This window comes from Anomaloglossus baeobatrachus, chromosome 5 (genome assembly GCF_048569485.1).
Source record: "Anomaloglossus baeobatrachus isolate aAnoBae1 chromosome 5, aAnoBae1.hap1, whole genome shotgun sequence".
NCBI lineage: Eukaryota > Metazoa > Chordata > Amphibia > Anura > Aromobatidae > Anomaloglossus > Anomaloglossus baeobatrachus.
In genome coordinates, this window is record NC_134357.1 from 36069202 (window position 1) to 36091011 (window position 21810).

At 44.1% G+C, this 21810-nt stretch overlaps 1 protein-coding gene across 2 annotated transcripts in view; it reads right to left on the reverse strand.

The window, feature by feature from the left end:
• Nucleotides 1-21810, reverse strand: part of CRTAC1 (cartilage acidic protein 1) — a 779202-nt gene that overhangs the window by 21378 nt on the left and 736014 nt on the right. The window contains exons 12-15 of one of the 2 annotated variants that reach the window (XM_075348410.1): nt 19170-19315; nt 16147-16189; nt 11842-11985; nt 8434-9174 (exon numbers count right to left, since the gene is read on the reverse strand). In XM_075348410.1, the coding sequence (XP_075204525.1) occupies nt 9056-9174; nt 11842-11985; nt 16147-16189; nt 19170-19315 (452 nt within the window). In that variant the 3' untranslated portion in view covers nt 8434-9055. Of the gene's footprint in view, nt 1-8433; nt 9175-11841; nt 11986-16146; nt 16190-19169; nt 19316-21810 lie in introns of those variants that run through there. The other variant, XM_075348409.1, reaches the window with a different exon arrangement.

Here is a 21810-nt window from a genome sequence, read left to right on the forward strand (position 1 = left end):
TGGAACCCTAGGCTGGGTGGGTACTGCACGCCCCACCAGCAGAATCCGCCTGGCAGAAAATTTCAAGTCTTCTGGCCCACAGAAAGTGCCGGGGGCAGAAGCAGAGCAGCATACTAAAGCCAGGAGCTGTGACCAGAGATTGGCACCAGTAAAGGTCTCGTGCTGCCTGCTATACGGGACAGGAAAGGAGCCAATACAAGGACTTGGGTCCCAGCATAGCTTCATGCTGCAGGGACTCACACAACACAGCGCAAGTTGGAAGGACTCACAGAAAGAAGCACCAGTTCTGACCTCCGATCCATCCGGGATCGGCTGGAGCCCATGACAGTGTAGCCCGGTACTCCAGAGGCGGTGACATCTCAGTGAGTAAAGAACTTTGACTGCAACCTCTGTGTCGTCTAATCCTTCCCGCGCCTTAGCTGCATGGCAGCAGGAGACTACTACTCCCAACCTCCCTGGGGTCTGAGCTCTGCCTGTGGAGAGCTGCCCCAACCGAGCTGCGCTACCATCTGCCCCAGAAGATACCGCCCGCAGCGGTGACTCCGATGTTAGCCGCAAACCACAGGTGGCGCCACAAATATAAACTCTACCCTCCTCTGTAAATAACCCCTCCATCTTTGTTGACACCGCCGGGATCATTGAATCGGGCCTGGCCACTGTGACATCCCAAACCCCTTACACCAGCCAGTGACAAGTAACCCCCAGGCCCCATGGGCCCATTAGAAGCAAGACTCACACGCTTTCTCTATGATTGGGTAGTAGCAGCAGGACTCACAGGTTTTCTCTACGATTGGGTGGGAGAAGGAAGACTCACAAGGTTTCTCTATTAGTGGGTGGGAGAAGCAAACTCACAGGCTTTCTCTATGAGAGAGTGGAGAAGCAGGACTCACAGGCTTTCTCTATGAGTGGGTGGAAATGCAGAACTCACAAGCTCTCTATGAATGGGTGAAGGAAGCAGGACTCACAGGCTTTCTCTATGAATGGGTGGAGGAAGCAGGACTCACACACTTTCTCTATGATTGGGTAGTAGCAGCAGGACTCACAGGCTTTCTCTATGATTGGGTGGGAGAAGGCTCACAGGGTTTCTCTATTAGTGGCTGGGAGAAGCAGGACTCACAGGCTTTCTCTATGATTGGGTGGGGAAGCAGGACTCACAGGCTTTTTGTATGAGTGGGTGGTATAATCGGAACTCACAGGCTTGCTCTATGAGAGAGTGGGGACGCAGGACTCACAGGCTTTCTCTATGAATGGGTGGAGGAAGCAGGACTCACAGGCTTTCTCTATGAGTGGATGGAGGAAGAGGACTCACAGGCTTTTTCTATGATTGATAGAAATGAAAAAATCACGGTGTCGGCTGCGCTGCTAGGGATGTTCATAAGGATGATAGTAATGGTTTTCAAGAGATTTTAATACAATTACTATGCCACAACGCGTTTCGGGGATACATATTCCCACTTCCTCAGGTAGCTTTTTCTATGAGTTTTGGAAGCATTCAAATACCGCTTTTTACATGAAAATGCCTCATCAAATGATAGAAAACTATATCTCCCAGAACGCAGCTACTTTCCCTGATATCCTATGTTTCTCTCTGATAGAAGACCTGCTGGAGCAGCTTTAAGAGATAAATTGCGTTTAATAGATTTTACTCACATTTTCTAATCTTAAGAAGTAAGCTGAAATGTCAAGTCACGTGTAAAAAAAAAAAAGTAAGCACATATTCGATGTGAATGCATTAGCTAAGACGGTAATTAAAACCATTACTGATAAGAAAGTGCAATTGATTAACTGAGCATTGGGAAGTTTTCCAAGACACTTTGTAAAAAGTTTTCACAAGTTCACTCAGGAGTATTTAAGTTTCTATTAACATCAAGTGGAGGAAGAACTTAAGATAGTAACAAAGCCTGTAAGTATAAATGGAAGCTGACAGCTGATGCTGTCTACCTAATCCACGGGCAGCATGTATAAGACACTGGCTATATGATTGTAGCCATGTATGTTTAATCTGAAAGGTGGCGGCATCTTTGAGACAACCATGCTTTACAAGCCAGACACCAAGACGCATGAGAGTCTAGTCGGACAGGCGGATTCCCAGCATCCTCTCCCCACCCACTTCCCTGGAGTGACAGGTCTCTCCCTATAAAAGGATGCAGAAAGAGACCTGTCAATCACTGTCAGTGGGCAGGGAGACCGGCCTGTCCCATCAGTGTCAAGTACGGCTCAGTTCCTGGAGGATTTTAAAGTATGTTCCCTCTGAAACACCACAGCATTTCAGAGTCAAATGTGGCGCCCCTGAGGCTCCAGTCACCACAGAGGTACTGCACCTCAGCGAGAGGTGTGGTATCCTATTCCCGGGTGGGGAGGAGGTCACAGGTTGTTACACACAGACACACTCTTAATTTAGCAACACTCCATTAGGCCGTAGCTAGGGCAAGTTGCACCTTTGCTGTCGCCTTAGGTAAACACAGCCCGAACCCAGTCTGGAGGTGGAGTTTAGTTAGTGGGAGCAGACTGTAGAATGTGAGTCAGATAGGAAGAGGATGCAGAGGAGAGCGGTCCTGGGGACGGGGATTGGAGCAGCTTGTCCCAGGATCGGGGAAAGAAGGGGTCATAGGGCCACGGGAAGTGCGCCATACACCCGTGGACTGTTCTCCACAGCCGGTATACCGGTGTGGATGGACTTGGCCACATAGGGGACTGACCCCTCAAGTAGTGGAGAACTACAAGGCTCAGCTAACAAACCGGAGGCAGAGGTTACTGCAAGTACCAGAGCTAAAGCCGCACATAAACCGCTGAAAAGGTGACCACATAGGACCAAGGGACAAGGCAGAAAAGCCACCCATCAAAAGGATCCGCGGACACTGGCTCAGGGCACTGTGTGTGAGGCGCGGCGGGAGAGGCCAGTGCAGGAAAACGACCAGGAAAGGAACACAGAAGGGTGCATCGGGTTGTACCTCTGAACTATCCGGGGATCGGCTGGGGCCCATCACAGCAGAACTCAGCACTCCGAGGGCAGCCTCTGACTAGTCGTGGTAACCTGGAACTATAAACCATGAGTAAAGACCTGGTGACTGCATTCCTGTGTTGCCCCGTGATTCCTTGCGCCTCCGTCTCTGCACCCCACCATTACTCACAACACCATCTTCAGGTCTGGGGACTCAGCTCTACCTGTGGAAAGATATACCAAGTCACCTGCATCACCATCGACCCCCAGTGGAAATGTCGCGGGCGGAGGAGGGGACGCTGCGCTCACCCACTGCTCGGGTCCGGCTGCTGCTGCTGCTCGGTGCTGGCTCGAGCGGTGGGCCGGATCCCGGGGACTCGAGCGGCGTTCCTCACCCGTGAGTGAAAAGGGGGGTGGTTTGGTTTAGGGATATTGTCCGTGACGCCACCCACGGTTGTGGTGAGATTGGTGACACCACCGCTGCTCTGGACGGGAATCCCGGGAGCGGTGACAGGGAGCAGCTTGGATTTTATTTCTCCCCTCCGTGGGTAGGGGGTTGGTTGTCCCGGGGCCCAGTGAGGGTTAGGGATAGCAGGCGGGTTACGGGGCTTGGTGAGGTGCAGGGTCGCGGGGGCAGCACTGTGCCGCACGGCACGGTGTTACTCATTCAGCCAATGATGAATGCAAAGTCTCTGGTAAAACAAACGGCTGGATGGACGGGTCCCACAGACGGCTGCGGTGTTTTTCCCCTGACCCAGTTTAGTAGTGTAAGTCCTTTCCTGCCCCTTCGTGTACGCTCCTACTGCGCTCCGGTTTCCAGCTGGCTCCCCGGTTCGGTACCGGTGGGCCACCACCCAGCCCCGGCTACCTACGGTTCCACCAAGACTGTCTTCCCGGCTCCCACAAACGGCCACTACCGTCTGCCTCACTGGCTACACGAGGGACCTAGGCTGCAACCTAGGCCCCAGTCTGCGTCTGCCTCTCTGCAGACCTCCTCTCTCTTCCTCTGCCTGGACTTGTCTGAGCTGGTTTTTGCCTCAGGCCAGCTAGACTCCGGTGGGCGTGCCAATCTGCTTAACTCCGCCCACCTGGTGTGTCTGTCTGAACCCGAGGGAAGAAATCAGGTCTCACTGGGGATGACTGCTGTGAACTGCTGGGGGTGGGGGTGTGTGTGTGTTGTTACCGGTGGCCCCTGGCTTGTCCAGGGCGCCACAGAAACTGAATAGCAGCAGCGGCATCCATGCTACCGCATACCACAGGTGGCATCACAAATTATCTCCCCTTGTAAATAACGCCCTTCATTTAAACGACACCGCCAGGGTCACGGAGCCAGGCCCTGCCGCCATGACATCCCAGAAACAAAGCCATCCCGGGAACGAGTGACCCCACGGCCCTGGTGGGCGTGTCACAGACATACCTGGCTGAATTCATACAGTCTGCGTCTGATACATGCTGCTGTAAATAAGGCAGCATTAATTATCTGACACGATCCATTTTAAAACCTACATACAGTCAGTCCGTCATGGTCAACCTACATCCCTGTAATGCAGATCGAGCAAATTACTGAAAGACTGATGACAAATAATAATGAAAATAACAATCAAAACTGCAAAGTATAAAAATGGCCATATATTAACAGAGCAGAATGGTAGAACCCGCTGCACAATGACAGTGCATGGCAACTTTACAGCACCTTAGAACAGGACCCAGAAAAGACTCCATATTTAGGGGAATAACTATAGTGGGTGCAGGGGTGTAGAAGACGGTAACTGTATTGTTGTATCCTGCATGCAGATACAAATTCTGCAGTGGAGCCATGGTCTCCCTGCCCTAACGCTCTCCATTCTGTAGTCTGCAGTGACATAATAGTGGTGGATTGGTTTGATACTTTTGGAAGTGCCACCTCTCTTTGATATGCCACTGGGTCCCAGTTATGGTAAATCTATGTGTCAGTTAATATGATTTGGGTGGTGATAGGGAGAACAGTAGAGAGGGAGAGTGGGAGAGATACAGTGGGAGAGATGGAGAGGGAGAGTGGGAGAGATGGAGAGGTAGAGGTGGGGGAGGGGGAGAGTGAGGGAGAGTGGGAGAGGGAGGGAGAGGGAGTGGGAGTGGGAGAGGGGGATAGTGTGGGAGAGGGGGAGAGTGTGGGAGAGGGGGAGAGTGTGGGAGAGGGGGAGAGTGTGGGAGAGGGGGAGAGTGTGGGAGAGGGGGACAGAAGACAAGAGGGAGAGAGGGTGAAGGTGGCAGAGAGGGACAGAAGGCAAGAGGGAGAGAGGGGGAAGGTGGCAGAGAGGGACCGTATGTGGCGCCCTGGACAAGCCAGGGGCCACAGAGAACAACACCTACACACCCCCAGCAGTTCACAGCAGACAAGTCCAGGAAGAGGGAGGAGGTCTGCAGGGAGACAGAAGCAGACAGGGGCCTAGGTTGGAGCCTAGGACCCTCGGGTAGAGAGTGAGGCAGACGGTAGTGGCCGTCTGTGGGAGCCGGGAAGATAGTTGGTGGAACCGGTACCGAACCGGGGAGCCAGCTGGAAACCGGAGCGCAGGAGGAGCGTGCACGGAGGCGAAAGAAAGGACTTACACTACCAACCCGGGTCAGGGGAAAAACTACCGCAGCCGTCTGTGGGACCCGTCCATCCAGCCGTGTGTTTTACCGAGAACTGTGTCCTCATCATTGGCTGAGTGAGTACCACCGTGCCGTGCGGCACAGCGCTGCCCCCGCGACCCTGCACCTCAGCAGGCCCCGTAGCCTACCTGCAATCCATCCCTACCCCATCACCGGGCCCCGGGACAACCAACCCTCTACCCACGGAGGGGAGAACTAACAACAAAGCTGCTCCCTGTCATCGCTCCTGGGATCCCCGTCCAGAGCAGCGGTGGTGTCACAACCTCACCACAACCGTGGGTGGCGTCACGGACAATACTCAAATCCACCATCCAACCAATCCCCACCCCTTTTCACTCACGGGCGAGGAACGCCGCTCGAGTCCCCGGGATCCGGCCCACCGCTCGAGCCACCGCCGAGCAGCAGCAGCAGCCGGACCCGAGCAGTGGGAGAGCGCAGCGTCCCCTCCTCCACCCGCGACAAGTAGGCAAGAGGGAGAGAGGGGGAAGGTGGCAGAGAGGGAGAGAGGAGGCAAGAGGGAGAGTCGCAGAGAGGGAGAGTAGGAGAGCAAGAGAAAAGGAGAGTGGGACAGAGGGAGTATGACAGAGAAAGAGAGACTTAGTTACCATCCCGGGTACTACAGATAGCATGCAATAAAGTGGATAAGAGGTTTGATATAAATCAAAAATCCTCCCTCCATTTGACAACAAGCTTCAGACTGAGATTTCCGCAAATAGGTGGAAGAAGTTCATGAAGGTGTGCTGATGTGTGCAGCCTCCACATTCAAAAATGTTACACTGTGATCCGCCCAGTGCATAGTAGGGTAGGTTCAATTAATGATCTCTATTTAGCTTTAAAGGGGTTGCCGAGATTTACATTTTTATTTAAACTGAAGAAAAATCAATGTTCACCTTCTTAACTTCCCTGTCACTAAAGCACCACCATTCCAGTGGTCTTTTGTTTACTTTGCTGCACCTATCACATGTCATACATTAATGTGACCACTGCAGGCAATCACTGACCTCACTGGTCACATGCAGAGCCAAGTGATGGCTGCAACAGCTGATGTAAAAATAAGAAAACGATCCTTAGCTACACCTGATGTTCCAGTGCAATCTCTACATCAGTTTGGTTGCTGAGGCCAGTGATTGGTTGCAGCAGTCAAGTGCTGCAGTCACGAAATCACCATTCACTGCCATAATGAATTGTAGGTTTTTTAACCCAAAGAGAGGCATTAATTTGAAAGGGACCCAACAAAAAGAGGTCACCTTGACATTGGCTGTTGGGTTCACATAAAACTGGTCATTTTTTTGTGCTAAGGATCTCCATTTTTACATGTTTTTCATACCATTAATGGATGTCTATATTCCGATATTCATTGTTCCACATACTGTATCTTAGCACGGCAGAGTGCAGCTGTCTCCTTTTTGTTATTATGTTTCACATTCAATTTGCACCAATTCACATTAGAAAGGTAGGATGTGCCATCAGTCTTTTTCTTAGAATACAGAGTCATGCCTTCTGATTGAGCACTCCTGCTCTTTAGCCTCGGGCAATTTTAATTCTCCATTTGCAGATTCCTATCTGACAACATAAATTGTAGGGGTTTTAACCCAAAGAGAGGCATTAGTTTAATAGGAACCCAACAAAAAGAGGTTGCCTTGACGTTGGCTGTTGGATTCACATAAAACTGGCCATTTTTTGTGCTAAGTATCTCCATTTTTACATGTTTTTCATATCAGTAATGCATGTCTATTTTCCCATATTCATTGTTCCACATATCATAGCACTACAAAGTACAACTGTCTCCTTTTTGTTACCATTCACTGCCTTGCCACTAAAAATCCACAGACAGTGGTAGAGAGGCCACATTGGAGCAACTGTCTCCTTTTTGTTACTATGTTTTATGTTCAATTTGCACCTGTTCACATTAGAAAGGTAGGATGTGCCATCAGTCTTTTTCTTAGAATGCAGGGTTATGCCTTCTGATTAAGCACTCCTGTTCTTCAGCCTCAGGCAATTTTATTTCTCCATTTTCATCTTCCTGTTCGCCCATAAATATTAGGGTTTTTTTAACCCAAAGATAGGCATTAGTTTGATAGGGACCCAACAAAAAGAGCTTGCCTTGACATTAGCTGTTGGGTTCACATAAAACTGGCCATTTTTTGTGCTAAGTATCTCCATTTTTACATGTTTTTCATAGCAGTAATATATGTCTATACTCCCATATTCATTGTTCCACATATGTTAGCACTACAGAGTGCAAAAAGAGGCATTAATTTGATGGGAACCCAACAAAAAGATCACCTTGGCGTTGGGTTCACATAAAACTGGCCATTTTTTGTGCTAAGTATCTCAATTTTTACATGTTTTTTTTTAGCAGTAATATATGTCTATACTCCCATATTCATTGTTCCACATATGTTAGCACTACAGAGTGCAAAAAGAGGCATTAGTTTGATGGGGACCCAATAAAAAGAGATCACCTTGGCATTGGCTGTTGGGCTCACATAAAACTGTCCATTTTTTGTGCTAAGTATCTCACTTTTTACATGTTTTTCAGAGCAGTAATACATGTCTATACTCCCATATTCATTGTTCCACATATCTTAGCACTACCGAGTGCAACTGTCTCCTTTTTGTTACCATTCACTGCCTTGCCACTAAAAATCCATGGACAGTGGTAGAGAGGCCACATTGGAGCAACAGAGGTTATGTACGGCTGATTTTCTTATTTTGATATTTTGTAGAAAACTCCTTCAAGTAGTTTTTATATTTTATAGCCGTCATTAAATCCTGGACAACCCCTTTAAGTGCAGCCGATGCTACTATTATGCACAGATCATAGCACCAATCAAGTTCCCGAGAATTATTACACACTGTTCTATATGTTTACTGTACATTTTATTTGTAATATATTTTCAGACCGATGACTGGAAGACTGCAAAAAAGTTGAACTCGTAAACCTTTCTTCTCATTAGAAATTAAAAATAAATCAATAATTACAGAAATGAAGATAAGGCTTCTTCCTTCACAAGGATTAGGAGCAGGCAAAGCACAGAACAGGCGGGCCATGGTGTTTTATCAGTTTCCAACCGTGTCCGGCCATTTCCCGGCCAGGAGGGCCTGCCACGTGCCGCTCTGTTGGCTTCTCTTGCAGCAAAAGAGTTAACCAAAAAATTTTTGGGGGCAACATATAAAAAATCAGAAGTCAAATATAAAACATGAATTTACACTGGGTACTTGAGAGTGTCTTTAGCGAGGGCTTGAATGGGATTGCTCTTCAGTTTTCTCAGAAAACATGCATGACATATTAACAAACAACTCGATTTTACGAAAATATCACTATTCACTCTAAGCTTCAGACAAAGTTCTTTCCGGCATGTTTGTAGCAGGGTCATCTGGTTCCCAGACCCAGAGCGGAGCAGCTTGGCTGACAGTCCTTTCAAATACTGTATAATTTGCAAGAACCAAGCACAGAAAGCCTTTATGTGGTCGAACCATTCAGAGAGAGTATATGTGGAAATATAATCCAAGGCATAGCAGAGTCACTGAAGAGTGCAAGAAGTGAGGTTGAAACCTGGAGGCTGAAGAAGGGTACGATCCAAAGTAAGCCACCTGAGCTGCTTGTATGGCATGGACATCCCAAAGATAACATGTCACAGCGAAGACGAGACCCGGCAAAGATTGGAAAGGTTGTAAGAAATGCGAGTGAGAGGTGTTAGAAGCATGAGAAAGGGAAAAGAGAAAGACAAAGACTTGTTAGTAAGAGTTACCTCTATTGATTAGCAAAAGCATCGAAACATGACCAAAACCAGTACTACCCTGTTTCCCTGAAAGTTAGACCTACCTGGAAAATCAGCCCTAGTAGGATATTTTGGGCTTTTTGGAATATGTCTAAAATATAAGCTCTACTCCAAAAATAATCCCTAATTGTGGGTACATAAGGAAGTGTCCAAGCAACTAAAAAAGAGAATACAGCAGGACTCTTCATCAAAGAAAGCAGACCCCTCCAAAAGAAAGCAGACCTCCTCAAAAGAAAGCAGACCTCCTCAAAAGAAAGCAGACCTCCTCAAAAGAAAGCAGACCTCCTCAAAAGAAAGCAGACCTCCTCAAAAGAAAGCAGACCTCCCCAAAAGAAAGCAGGCACACCCAAAAGAAAGCAGGCACACCCAAAAGAAAGCAGGCACACCCAAAAGAAATCGGACCTCCCCAAAAGAAATCGGACCTCCCCAAAAGAAAATCTGACCTCCCCAAAAGAAAATCTGACCTCCCCAAAAGAAATCGGACCTCCCCAAAAGAAATCGGACCTCCCCAAAAGAAATCGGACCTCCCCAAAAGAAATCGGACCTCCCCAAAAGAAATCGGACCTCCCCAAAAGAAATCAGACCTCCCCAAAAGAAATCAGACCTCCCCAAAAGAAATCAGACCTCCCCAAAAGAAATCAGACCTCCCCAAAAGAAATCAGACCTCCCCAAAAGAAAGCAGGCACACCCAAAAGAAAGTAGGCACCCCCAAAAGAAAGCAGACTCCCCCAAAAAGAAAACTGATCCTCCCACCCCACCAAAAAAAGAAAACAAATTGTACTCCAGTGCCAATAGTGGATGGGCTCTCACACAGAGATCTGCATCACTGTCAGGACCCTCACCGTTCCAGCTGCATTTCACTGCTGCTCTCACCAACAGATTGGGTTCCAGTATCACTCCACAATAATAATACTGCTTCCAATTACCAGGGAGAGCCAACCACTGTAGAGCGCAGGGGGACCTGAGAGCAACGCAGATTTGTGTGTGAGAGACCATTCATAAGACATTCCCTGAAAATAAGCCTATCTTTCGGAGCAAAAAATACCGGTAATATAAGACACTGCCTTATTTTCGGGGAGTATACCATCAGATCTATTCGGGTAAGATCACAAATCCCAATCTACACCCATCCAAGGTTGCAAACAAATACGTGATTTTGAAACAAGATGGACGGAATTTAGGGCAGACGCTTCCTGTGGTCTTATCCTTAATCAGTGAGTTAATAACAATGTTCTTGAAAATTCTATATAGAGAGTTCCATAAAATGCTTGGTCTTTGTAAGCAAATTTTAATATTCCATAATGAGATCTAAGTTTCCATATAATTACTATTTCTAATATGAAAATATCTTTTTTGACACTCCCTTTTGGGTTCACACTCATTTTTCAGAACTATCCAGAAGGAAAGGATCTTTGTAAAGAAAAGAAAGAAGGTGGTGGTCTCCATTAGTCCCAGAAGTGATGACATCAAATTCACCAAGTCACCGCATCTCCGAGGGCTGCGGTAGCCTGCAGGGTCCAGTGAGAGATGGGACATAATCACTTTTGGTCCTGGCGGAGGCCATGGTATCGGTGGTGCTAGAGCCCTGAGGGATCGGATTAATAAGAAACACTTCTCCTCTGACAAAGGGCAGGAAAACACTTAAACAGCATTCTTATTCAATAAGATTAATTCCTTATAGGTTATTAAGGATTTTTAAGTTACTGGAGAAACATGCCATCTACAAGATCCTCACCTCTTCGATGTGGTATAGAGCAGTCACAATTAGTGTCTCTTGCTCTGGAGGACCTGTCCTGTTCTGAATTACATAAACAACCCATTGACTCAGTTGGGCACTGTACACTGTGTAATGCTTTATTTCACCTGTGGGGGTGCTGTAGGAAAATTGAACACTTACACCAGGTCTCTTCGCAAGTTACAGCTGACCACAGGACGTCAAAACAGAGGTACCTTTTATCTTCAACCCATTATCAAGTAGAGGTAGTCCTTAGCAGAGAAGGCATTACAGAACCCTCATAGATTGCCTATGTCAGTCTATTTTATACCAATCATTTCCAAACCCTATAACCATGGGGTATCCCCTTAAAAAATGGGTTCACCTCCCCCTCCTGGAAATAATTTCTATTCCAATCATCTGTGGAGCTGAAACTGTTGACCAATCAAGGAGTGAAAGTGACAGCATTGTGTCTTCTGGAAGACTCTTCCAAGGGGCTTCAGAGTTTAGACAACTCTAATTATAAACTGTAGTCTAAAAAAGTCTAAAAAATAGTTTCATAAACTAGTCGTGGCAATTTATAATTTGCCTCCACTTCTGATATACCATATATGTTGGATATATCACTGTAGGGTTTGGCATGAGGACAGAAGTCATTGATTCCCCAGAGAAACATTGAATCTTAGTTAATTAATCATTGGCTCTTATGAGCTCTGACCACATAAATGTGTTTGATCTGCCTCTTCTCAAGTAAGGAAAGCCATACGTACCAACACAAGCCGTGCCGTCTTCATTTGGCTCAAAGCCGCGGTTGCATCTCCTGTTGGGGCGACATTTGTAGCCTCCGTATGTGTTGATACAAATAGGTTTTTCTCTGGGACAAACGAATGGAAACTGTATACACTCGTCAGTATCTAGAAATTCGGAAGAATATCCAAAATTACCATTGTGCCAAAGTATTTCACCAGATTATGCAGTAACAAATCACTCGAAAGTAAAGACCCCAATTTATTACACCATTAAGTATGACCTTTAAGACATCCTTGAAAAATTAGATTCTTTTACCAAGTGTCATAACGACCAAACTTTTGTTAACCAGCTACATAGGACTTAGCTCCTACCTAATGAGTCGGTTGGAAAGTCCTGTCTTTTGACCCAGTGTATAATCCCTTTCCCTTATGAGCCCGTTAAAGAGTCAAGAGTCTCCATTGTCCATAGATGTCCTAGAGGTTGTGGCAAATGTCTGGTAATCAAGTGGAAAAAATATCTGAATCTGGACATGAAGGTGTCTTATCTTTCATGACCTAGAGATGTGGTAAATTGTACCTGATCATTCTGGGAACCTGATCCTTGAGTTCCTGACTGGCAAGAACATGGTCAGCTTTTCTGGAGGGCATCACAATTTGTCCACTTAAAGAGGACCAACCACCAGGATTTTCATATATAAACTAAAGCCAGGTCTATACTGGTGCTATCATGCTGATTCTAAATATACCTTTAATTGTGAGATTGGATGTATACTTTTTGAAATACAGGCAAGTAAAGTTTGTGAAATGCACTGTTATGTTGATTGATAGCAGCTACAGAATATCTAATAGGTGGGTCGGGTTTTGCTGGTTATTCCTGCCCCTGTCTGCCTGCCTGTCCTTCCTCCCCCTGTTTCTGTAATTACAGAGGGAGAAGGGGGGAAGGAAGGACTGGCAGGCAGACAGGGGCAGGAATAACTAGCGAAGCCCAACTGACCTATTAGATTTTCTGTAGCTGCTATCAATCAAATAACAGTGCATTTCACAAACTTCACTTGCCTGTATTTCAGAAAGTATACATCCGATCTCACAACTAAAGGTATGTATAGAATCAGTATGATAGCCCCAGTATAGACCTGCCTTTAGTTTATATATGAAAATCCTGGTGGTTGGTCCTCTTTAAGGCTAGTTTCACACATCCAACTTTTCGCCGGTTTGTTGGATTCGGCGGCCTCCAGTACAGTGTGATACAGTACAATGGCAGCGTGGCAACTTTCGGGTCACATACTCCGGTCACATGACAGCATGTGACCAGAGCTTGTTGTGCTGCCATTGTACTGTATAGGAAAAAATGGATCCAGCATCAGAGATTAAGTATAAAAATAGAAAAAAATAGAAAAAACGCGTAAGGTGTCCTGTATGCCTGATGCCGTTACATCTTGCGATGCCATTTTTTTTAATGTTTCAATAAAAAATGTTTTTCTATTTTTATACTTAATCTCTGGTGCTGGATCCATTTTTTTCCTTTCCTGTTTAACCGCTACACCAAACTAGGCCGGACTGGAGGTTTTCTGTGCACCATCTCTGAAGTCCTGGGGCACCCACTCTATGTAAGCTGGAAACCTTCGTTTTCAACATCAATTGTACTGTATACACTGTACTGGAGTGTGCCGAATAAGGCAAACCGGCGAAATGCCGGATGTGTGAAGCGGGCCTAATAGGAAAGCAGATTCACTAGCCTAGTTAATTACTGCAGCTATATGGAATAGCATTAGATTACGATAATCTGGGACTATCCAACTCAAACCATAAGGATATGTTCGCAAGACACATCTGATGTGGCATTAATCCGAGCTGACCCTTGAGTATGCTAAATAGTTCCACTGCTGTGGATCTGCACAAGGCTTTAGCCCCATATCCATTCACTGGGTCTATACGTGTACTTTTTCATGTGGAATCCAAGGAAATAAGCAACATGCCGTTTATTTTTTCTTGTTGCATATTTATTTCTGTGATGGCATAAAATTTGAATTTCCATCCATGTAAATTGTGTTGGGGAATCCCCATTTGCATGCATGGGATGTGGATTGCAGTTGGATCTCACATGAATATCCATCCCGAGATTTGTATTAAATCTGACCTTTGTGAATAGAGCATACATCACGAGTGTGTCACGGGTGTCAGACAGTCATGTGGTTTTTGGCAATAGAAGGTCACAGAGTTTGACTGCACAAAATCCTCCCTGACTTTCTATTGTTCCTACTGCCAGTGTTCATTGTATTAGGTAGCTTTCCTGCTGGATTTTCATCTCTCCCCCTTTAGGACCCAGCGGAGCTCTTCTTCTATCCAGCTGATGATTATCAGTATTCTCCAAGTACTTAAATACTCCCATCTTTCCTGGACTGGTGCTGGTGATATTATTCAGTTCATTCAAGCTCTGGTTGCAAGCAGGTGGCTTCTACTCATCATTGGTATCATTGCTGAAACTTTGGTGAACTTTCATCTGAGTCATCTGTAGATAATTAGTTCATGCATTTTTCCCCTGTGTGTTGGCATTGTGTCTTCTATAGTGCTTAGTGGACTTGACGAAGAGCTCATCCCACCCATTCCCAATTTAGGGTCAGGCACTATGGATACCTAAGGTTAAATCCATCTTGGCGCATAGGTGCAGAACCAATCTGGGTCAGTGAGGCAATCAAAGGACCAGTGGCAGGTTTGGTCAGGGGTCACCATCTCCCTCTTCCCTAGACACAGGGTTTCCATTCCATTTCGTCATTCGCTTCATACTTACTTCCCCATACCTAGCATGACAGCTTATGGACGATAATGTTTTAGTGATGCTACTACTAGACCAGTGGTGGTCAAACATCACTCAATTCTGGTACTTGAGAGTTTTTGAGGAGACACATCATGTCTCCTAAAGCCATGGGATACAACCTTCATCCAGCAAGAAGTTCTACTAAGAATCATGACACAAAAGGAAGATGTTACAACTTTTCTAAGGCAGAAGAAGTAGTGTTTGTATATATGATGTCTTATCTGGGGCTCAGAAATGGAGACTTCATGGCTGGAACTGAGCGCATTCTACGTGCCCATCTATATACACGATACAAGAATTGCCGGCACTTCCTAGTCTTATAGTGTGAACTGGTGCAAGCTGAACATAGCATACATTATCAAAACTAGCAGCTGCACTCAAGTAGAGGGAGGGAAAAATAGCAAAGTGATGTATATTGTGAATATTGGAATGCATTACTGCAAAGAAAACATGAAAAATGTGAAAAAACTTTTTGGTAAAAAAATGAGTTATTTTGCACATAAAATTGTCCAAGTTTAATTGAGCCCAGTTACCACGCCAAGGTATAACTCTCAACTGAGTCCTAATCAAACACTCTGCCTCTTTGTGTGTCATTCCTGACCTCTTTATAAGGGATAGAGAAGAACCTGCAAAGAGGTCAGGAATGACCTGAAAAGAGGCAGAAATTTAGATTAGGACCCAGTTTATTATTATTTATTTATTATTTATTATTATAGCGCCATTTATTCCATGGCGCTTTACAAGTGAAAGAGGGTATACGTACAACAATCATTAACAGTACAAGACAGACTGGTATAGGAGGAGAGAGGACCCTGCCCGCGAGGGCTCACAGTCTACAGGGAATGGGTGATGGTACAATAGGTGAGGACAGAGCTGGTTGCGCAGTGGTCTACTGGGCTGAGGGCTATTGTAGGTTGTAGGCTTGTTGGAAGAGGTGGGTCTTGAGGTTCCTCTTGAAGCTTTCCACGGTAGTGGAGAGTCTGATGAGTTGAGAGTTACACCATGGTGTGGTAACTGGGCTCAATTAAACTTGGACAATTTTATTTGCAAAATAACTCATTTTTTTCCCAAAAGATTTTTTTCACATTTTTCATGTTTTCTTTGCAGTAATGCACTCTACTTGAGTGCAGCCGTTATTTTTGATCATCTATATACATGGACATCAATCACTGGTTAGGCAAAGGGATCACTTTACTGTGGCCACAGAGAATAAGGACTAAACCGTAGTGAGTTGTCTGGTAACTTCTCAAAGGACTATTTCCTAAAAATATCAAAAATTATGTATTTATTACAAAAAGTAACACCAACGCCTGGTTACCTGGACTGAACCAAACTCATCATCATTTTATGCAGATTTCTCGATTGTCTCCGAAGAGCAATTCAGTAAAACTGGTGGATTATTACGCTTTATTATCCCAACCGTTTGCTTACAAGGCATCCAGGCAGAAAACGTGACATTTCCTTTTATAATCCAGGTGTGTTACATTCAAGCACATTAAAGCCTCATTTACCTCCGCAATGTCCATTTTCATTCATCGAGAATCCCTGGCCGCACTGTCCGGAAAAGATAAGTGAGGAAAAAGCAAATTATAATCATTTCTGTCATATTGAAAAAGATCAAAAGGCAATTTCCTGCCCAGTTTTATTTAGTCAAGTGATTAGCCGTATGAAGAAGTCATTTGTTTGACCTCTATGGGAACGGCAAAGACTCTAACCTTCTCCATTCATCCACGGATTCCTCCATATTTGATATTTTACGAACATGTCAGCTAGGTGCAACCTGTGCAGCCTCTTTGGGGCCCAAGAGGTAAGGGGTCCGCAATAAAAAAAAAAAATCTGTTACATGCCCACCCCAGCATTAACGCTCTGGTGGTCCTCATTGGACGTCGTTCACTTTATAGCTGTGATGATGTGACATGCACGCACGTGACCACTGCAGTCATTCACCGGCCTCAACAATTTCAAGCTGTACATGGAAGCATAGTCGATAAGGCAGATGACTAGCTGCAGAGGTCACATAGATGGACTGCACAAACCAGCGGGGACCATTGGAGCATTAGTACTCGAGCGGCAGGTATTTAACAGTTTGATAATGGTTATTTTTTAAAGTTTACATGTCCTGCTGTTGCTGTTAGACCATTCTTTTTTCTTAAAGGGAAACTGTCACCACTTTTTTGGCTTATAAGCTGCGGCCACCACCACCACCAGTAAGCCCTTATATACAGCATTCTAACATACTGTATATAAGAGCCCAGGCCGGGAGTATAACATAAAAAACACTTTATAATACTTACCTAACGGTCGCGCGGTGGGCCTAATGGGCATCTCCGTTGTCCGGTGCCGACGCCGCATCTTTCGGCCATCTTCGTCCTCCTCCTTCTCTAACCGCGGTGCATGATGTGTCCGACTTCATCCACACTCGCCGGCATTCAGGTCCTGAGCAGGGCAGATCAAAGTATTGTAGTGCGCCTGCTCAGGACCGGCGAGTGTGTATGATGTAGGACGCGTCATGCACACAGGCTTCAGAAAGAGGACGAAGATGGCCGAAACGGGAGGCGCCTGCACCGGAGAATGGAGATGCCCATTAGGCCCACCGCGCGACCATTAGGTAAGTATTATAAAGTGTTTGTTATGTTATACTCCCGGCCTGGGCTCTTATATACAGCAGGTTAGATTCTGTATATAAGAGCCCGGTGGTGGTGGCCGCAGCTTATAGGCTAAAAAAATGGTGACATGTTCCCTTTAAATCACAGGTAACACCTTTTTGCCTTTAACATTCTGTATCTACTGCAGACAGGACAGAGGGGAGAGGCTTCTGCTGCAGGAAGTTGTCTCACAACCAAAGAGCAGTTATCTACAATACTGTTAGTTACAATTAGCGATATAAAAGATTACATAAATAAAATATGTAGCTCTATCACTGTCTGCCATATTACGATATTTTTGCTTTGTGGTGCTGTAGGGAAGAGAAAAATCTAGATAATAGAGTCAAAAAACTCTATCTAAAGCAACAGAGGACCTGCGAGGCTATGTTCACCATCATGCGTTTTAACTTTGGCTAATGTACAGTATATAACTCATTCTGCTACAGCTGAAACCAGCAGTTTCCCTCCGGTCTCTACAAAGATACATGTGCAGATGTGTCTTTATAGAGTTATAGAGAGCGGAGGGAAAAACCTGCAGATGTGTCTGTATAGAGGGAAACTTCTAGTTTCAAATTTGTATATATATACAGTATAATTATATATATATATATATATATATATATATATATATATATATATATATATAGATAGATATTTAGATATATATTTTTATATATATATATATATATATATATATATATATATATATATATATATATATATATATATATATATATTTAGATATATATTTTTATATATATATATATATTTAGATATATATTTATATATATATATATATATATATATATATATATATATATATATATATATAAAAAAAAATATATTTATATATATATATATATATATATATATATAAAAAAATATATTTATATATATATATAGATAGATAGATATATATATATATATATATATATATATATATATATATATATATATATATATATATATATATATATATATATATATATATATATATATATATATATATATATATATATATAAAAAAAAATATATTTTATATATATATATAACTAAATATATATATATATATATATATATATATATATATATATATATATATATATATATATATATATATATATATATATATATATATATGTGTGTGTATGTATATATGTACACATATATATACAAAATGAAGCATGATTTGTTTTCCCATTAAAAGTGCACATTTGTTATAATAAACAAGCAAAAAATGCTCAAAAACATTGATCCAAAAGTGTATAGGAAAATAAAATGGTACCACTGAAAATGTAATTTGGTCCTGTAAAGAATGCGGCCCCCCAATTTATTTTTTTTTCTATGTCCAGCCCATATACCCATCCGACTTGAGACCCTTGATCTAAGCAGTTAAAGCACCATGGTCAAAGAAAACACCCAGGGGTCTAACAATTGTGGTTGCGGGGATTATGATTGCGTCCGGGCCCAGGGGTGCAGGGGGACCACGGACCCCAGCACTTATTTCAGCCCAGGACCTGCAGCATGGTCCCACTCGTGCTGATTGCTTATTGCATTGGTGGACTTGCCTCCTGTGACCCAGCTCCACACCCCCCGCGTCCCCACCCCAGTAAGCTAAATATGGCTTACAAGATGCACCCCAATTTCCCAAAAGTGCGTCGTATAATCTGAAAAATATGGTAGTCCCTTTTATTTTGTGTCTCATGGAGCACTGCCTGTAAGACTCAATACTGGTTTACCTAAGCTAGTTTCTTTAAGAAACCTTTTTAAAGCTGATTTCTTTAAAGAGAACCAGTGCTTCCTCCATATGTTTGAAAAAAAACCCTCCAGAAATAACACCTAATATTTCCTTTCCAAAACCGCGCCGTTATCACCCCTGAATGCGTCACCTCTATAGCCGTCGGTTTAGTAACAGTATCTTGATCAAGAGGATATGGAATTTCCAAGACGGCGTTCAATTCCCCTTCAGCGATGCCTCGGGTGAAAATCCTGCCATCGGGCCAAGTCACTTCTAAGCTGCTCGCTTCATCTTTGCCTAAAGGAAGAAAAAAAAAGCAAATAAAATCAAGATATTTCTGGATGTGAGGGCAAAACTGATTATCGACAGATACAATCCTTCTGTGTAGTCCCTGCCGGCACCATTACGAACATTCTACAATCTGGCCGTTCCGGATTTACGACTCACAAATAATAGTCATCATAAGGGGCTTTTATTCTGACACTGTATAGGAGAACCCACACAATTATTTTCTAATACATTATAACATCGTGTTATTCTTTTCCCTTTTTATAGATCGGCAATGGGAACATAAATCGAGTTCCTAAGTTTTCTTTCAGTTTTATCACTCTTTTAGTCTCAGTTCCAAGCCAAGAAGCCGAAATACGAGAACCTTGTATAATCACAATAAAATATTCCACGACCTTGGGAAGTCCAGGCATACTTTCCTTATCTCTATATTTTCTGGACATATTAATAATAATCATAATGCAATTAAAATTACTCCCAAAATTATATTTAGAGAGCCTGAATTGATTGCTGGTGGAGGAACGTCCGTAAAAATCAACTTCTATAAAGATCTGTCCAAACTCTGGAATTTACATGAAATGTCACCGACTTCAAAGCAGATCTTTTCTTTTTCTTAAAAGCCAATTTTGTGAATTAAATGTGTTATGAATTTGAGGTCCTCGGGATACTCTGTTGGGTGATTTTTTTTTTATACTATATCTGTCTATATGCACCCCCCACTCTTGCACCCCTCCAATCTATCCTAAACTCTGCGGCCCGCTTAATCCACCTCTCCCCCTGCTATTCCCCGGCCTCACCACTCTGCCAATCCCTTCACTGGCTTACCATTACCCAAAGATTCCAGTTCAAAACATTAACCATGACATACAAAGCCATCCACAACCTGTCTCTTCCTTACATCTGTGACCTAGTCTCCCGGTACCTACCTGCACGGAACCTCAGATCTTCACAAGATCTCCTTCTCTACGCCTCTGTTATTTCCTCTTCCCACAATCGCATACAAGATTTCTTCTGTGCCTCCCCCATACTCTGGAACGCTCTGCCCAAACATATCAGACTCTCACCTACCGTGAAACGCTTCAAGAGGAACTTGAAGACCCATCTCTTCCGACAAACCTACAACCTACAATAACCCTCAGTCCAGTACACCACTGCGCAACCAGCTCTGTCCTCACCTATTGTACCCTCACCCATTCCCTGTAGACTGTGAGCCCTCGCAGGCAGGGTCCGCTCTCCTCCTCGTGGGCAGGGTCCTCTCTCCTCGCGGGCATGATCCTCTCACCTCCTGTACCAGTCTGTTTTGTACCGTTAATTATTGTTGTACTAGTTTTTATGTATACCCTTTCTCACTTGTAAAGCGCCATGGAATTAATGGCGCTATAATAAACAGTAATAATAAAAATATATGTCAAATGTCTGCAATGAGAGAGTTTCTGCTTATCGAAGGTTTCACCAAAGATAATAATTAGAAGTGAACAAAAAAATGTGCAGGTCCTATTGCCCCATGGTCAAGGTGTTTTCAATGTTGAGAAATAAAGGCAGATGTTTAACCATTATATAATTATAATTAAGAACAATGTGAATTTCTCTAGAAAAACAAATCTAAATGAAGATATTAAGATATCATTTTAATCATCGTTCAGAGACCTGATTGCCCATATAGTTGGCTTACGAGGGTTGATCCTACTGACAGATTTCCTTTAACTTATAAAGAGACTGTCCATTACATTTTATTTATCCCAAAATGGCCCTATCGTAAAAAAGAAACACTGCCATAATGGACCCCTGCTGTTCCTTTTGTATGGCATGTCGATATCAATCACCAGTTGTCACGATGGTCTCTCTCTGCATTAAGAGACTTGTGACGGGTTTAGGCCCGGAGTCTCACAGTGCTCTGAGACTGTCTATATTAAACATGTTGATTTTCTTTAAGTGCGTGAAGGGTTAATGGTTTTTTCCTTGCCAGCAGCTTCTCATTACATCTCCTCAGGTGTTTCCAGTTGGTGACCACTCCCATCCCCTATATATTGTCATATCTCCCCATAGAGGGTTCCAGTTAGTCTGAATCCATTCTTGAGCTAGGCCTGGAGGTGGAAGGAGACCTTGTAGTCAGAAGCCATGTAGGCTGAAGTCCTGGTGTCTGACTGCAGCCGTGAAGTCACCTTATCCTTTTGTTGATTCCCCTATCTGTCTTTCCTTCCTTCCTATGTTATTATAGCAGTGGGACTAGTTTCTCTCGCTAGCCATCTCACTAGCCAGGGTGATTACTGGGCTATTTAGGGATTAGGTATCCGGCTCAGTGATGGGTTGAAACACCCGGTATAGGGATGCTAGGGAGTTCAGGAAACAGTTTGAGGCGAGTTCAGGAAGTTACCCTTCACTCCTCTCCCTAGCGGCAGGGCCCACCATTGTTAAAGTATCCACGGCAAACCCTTTGTTTATTGTGTGTTTTGCCGAGGGCCGGACATCTTAGTCCATGTGTGACACCGGTTTTCTGGATTTCT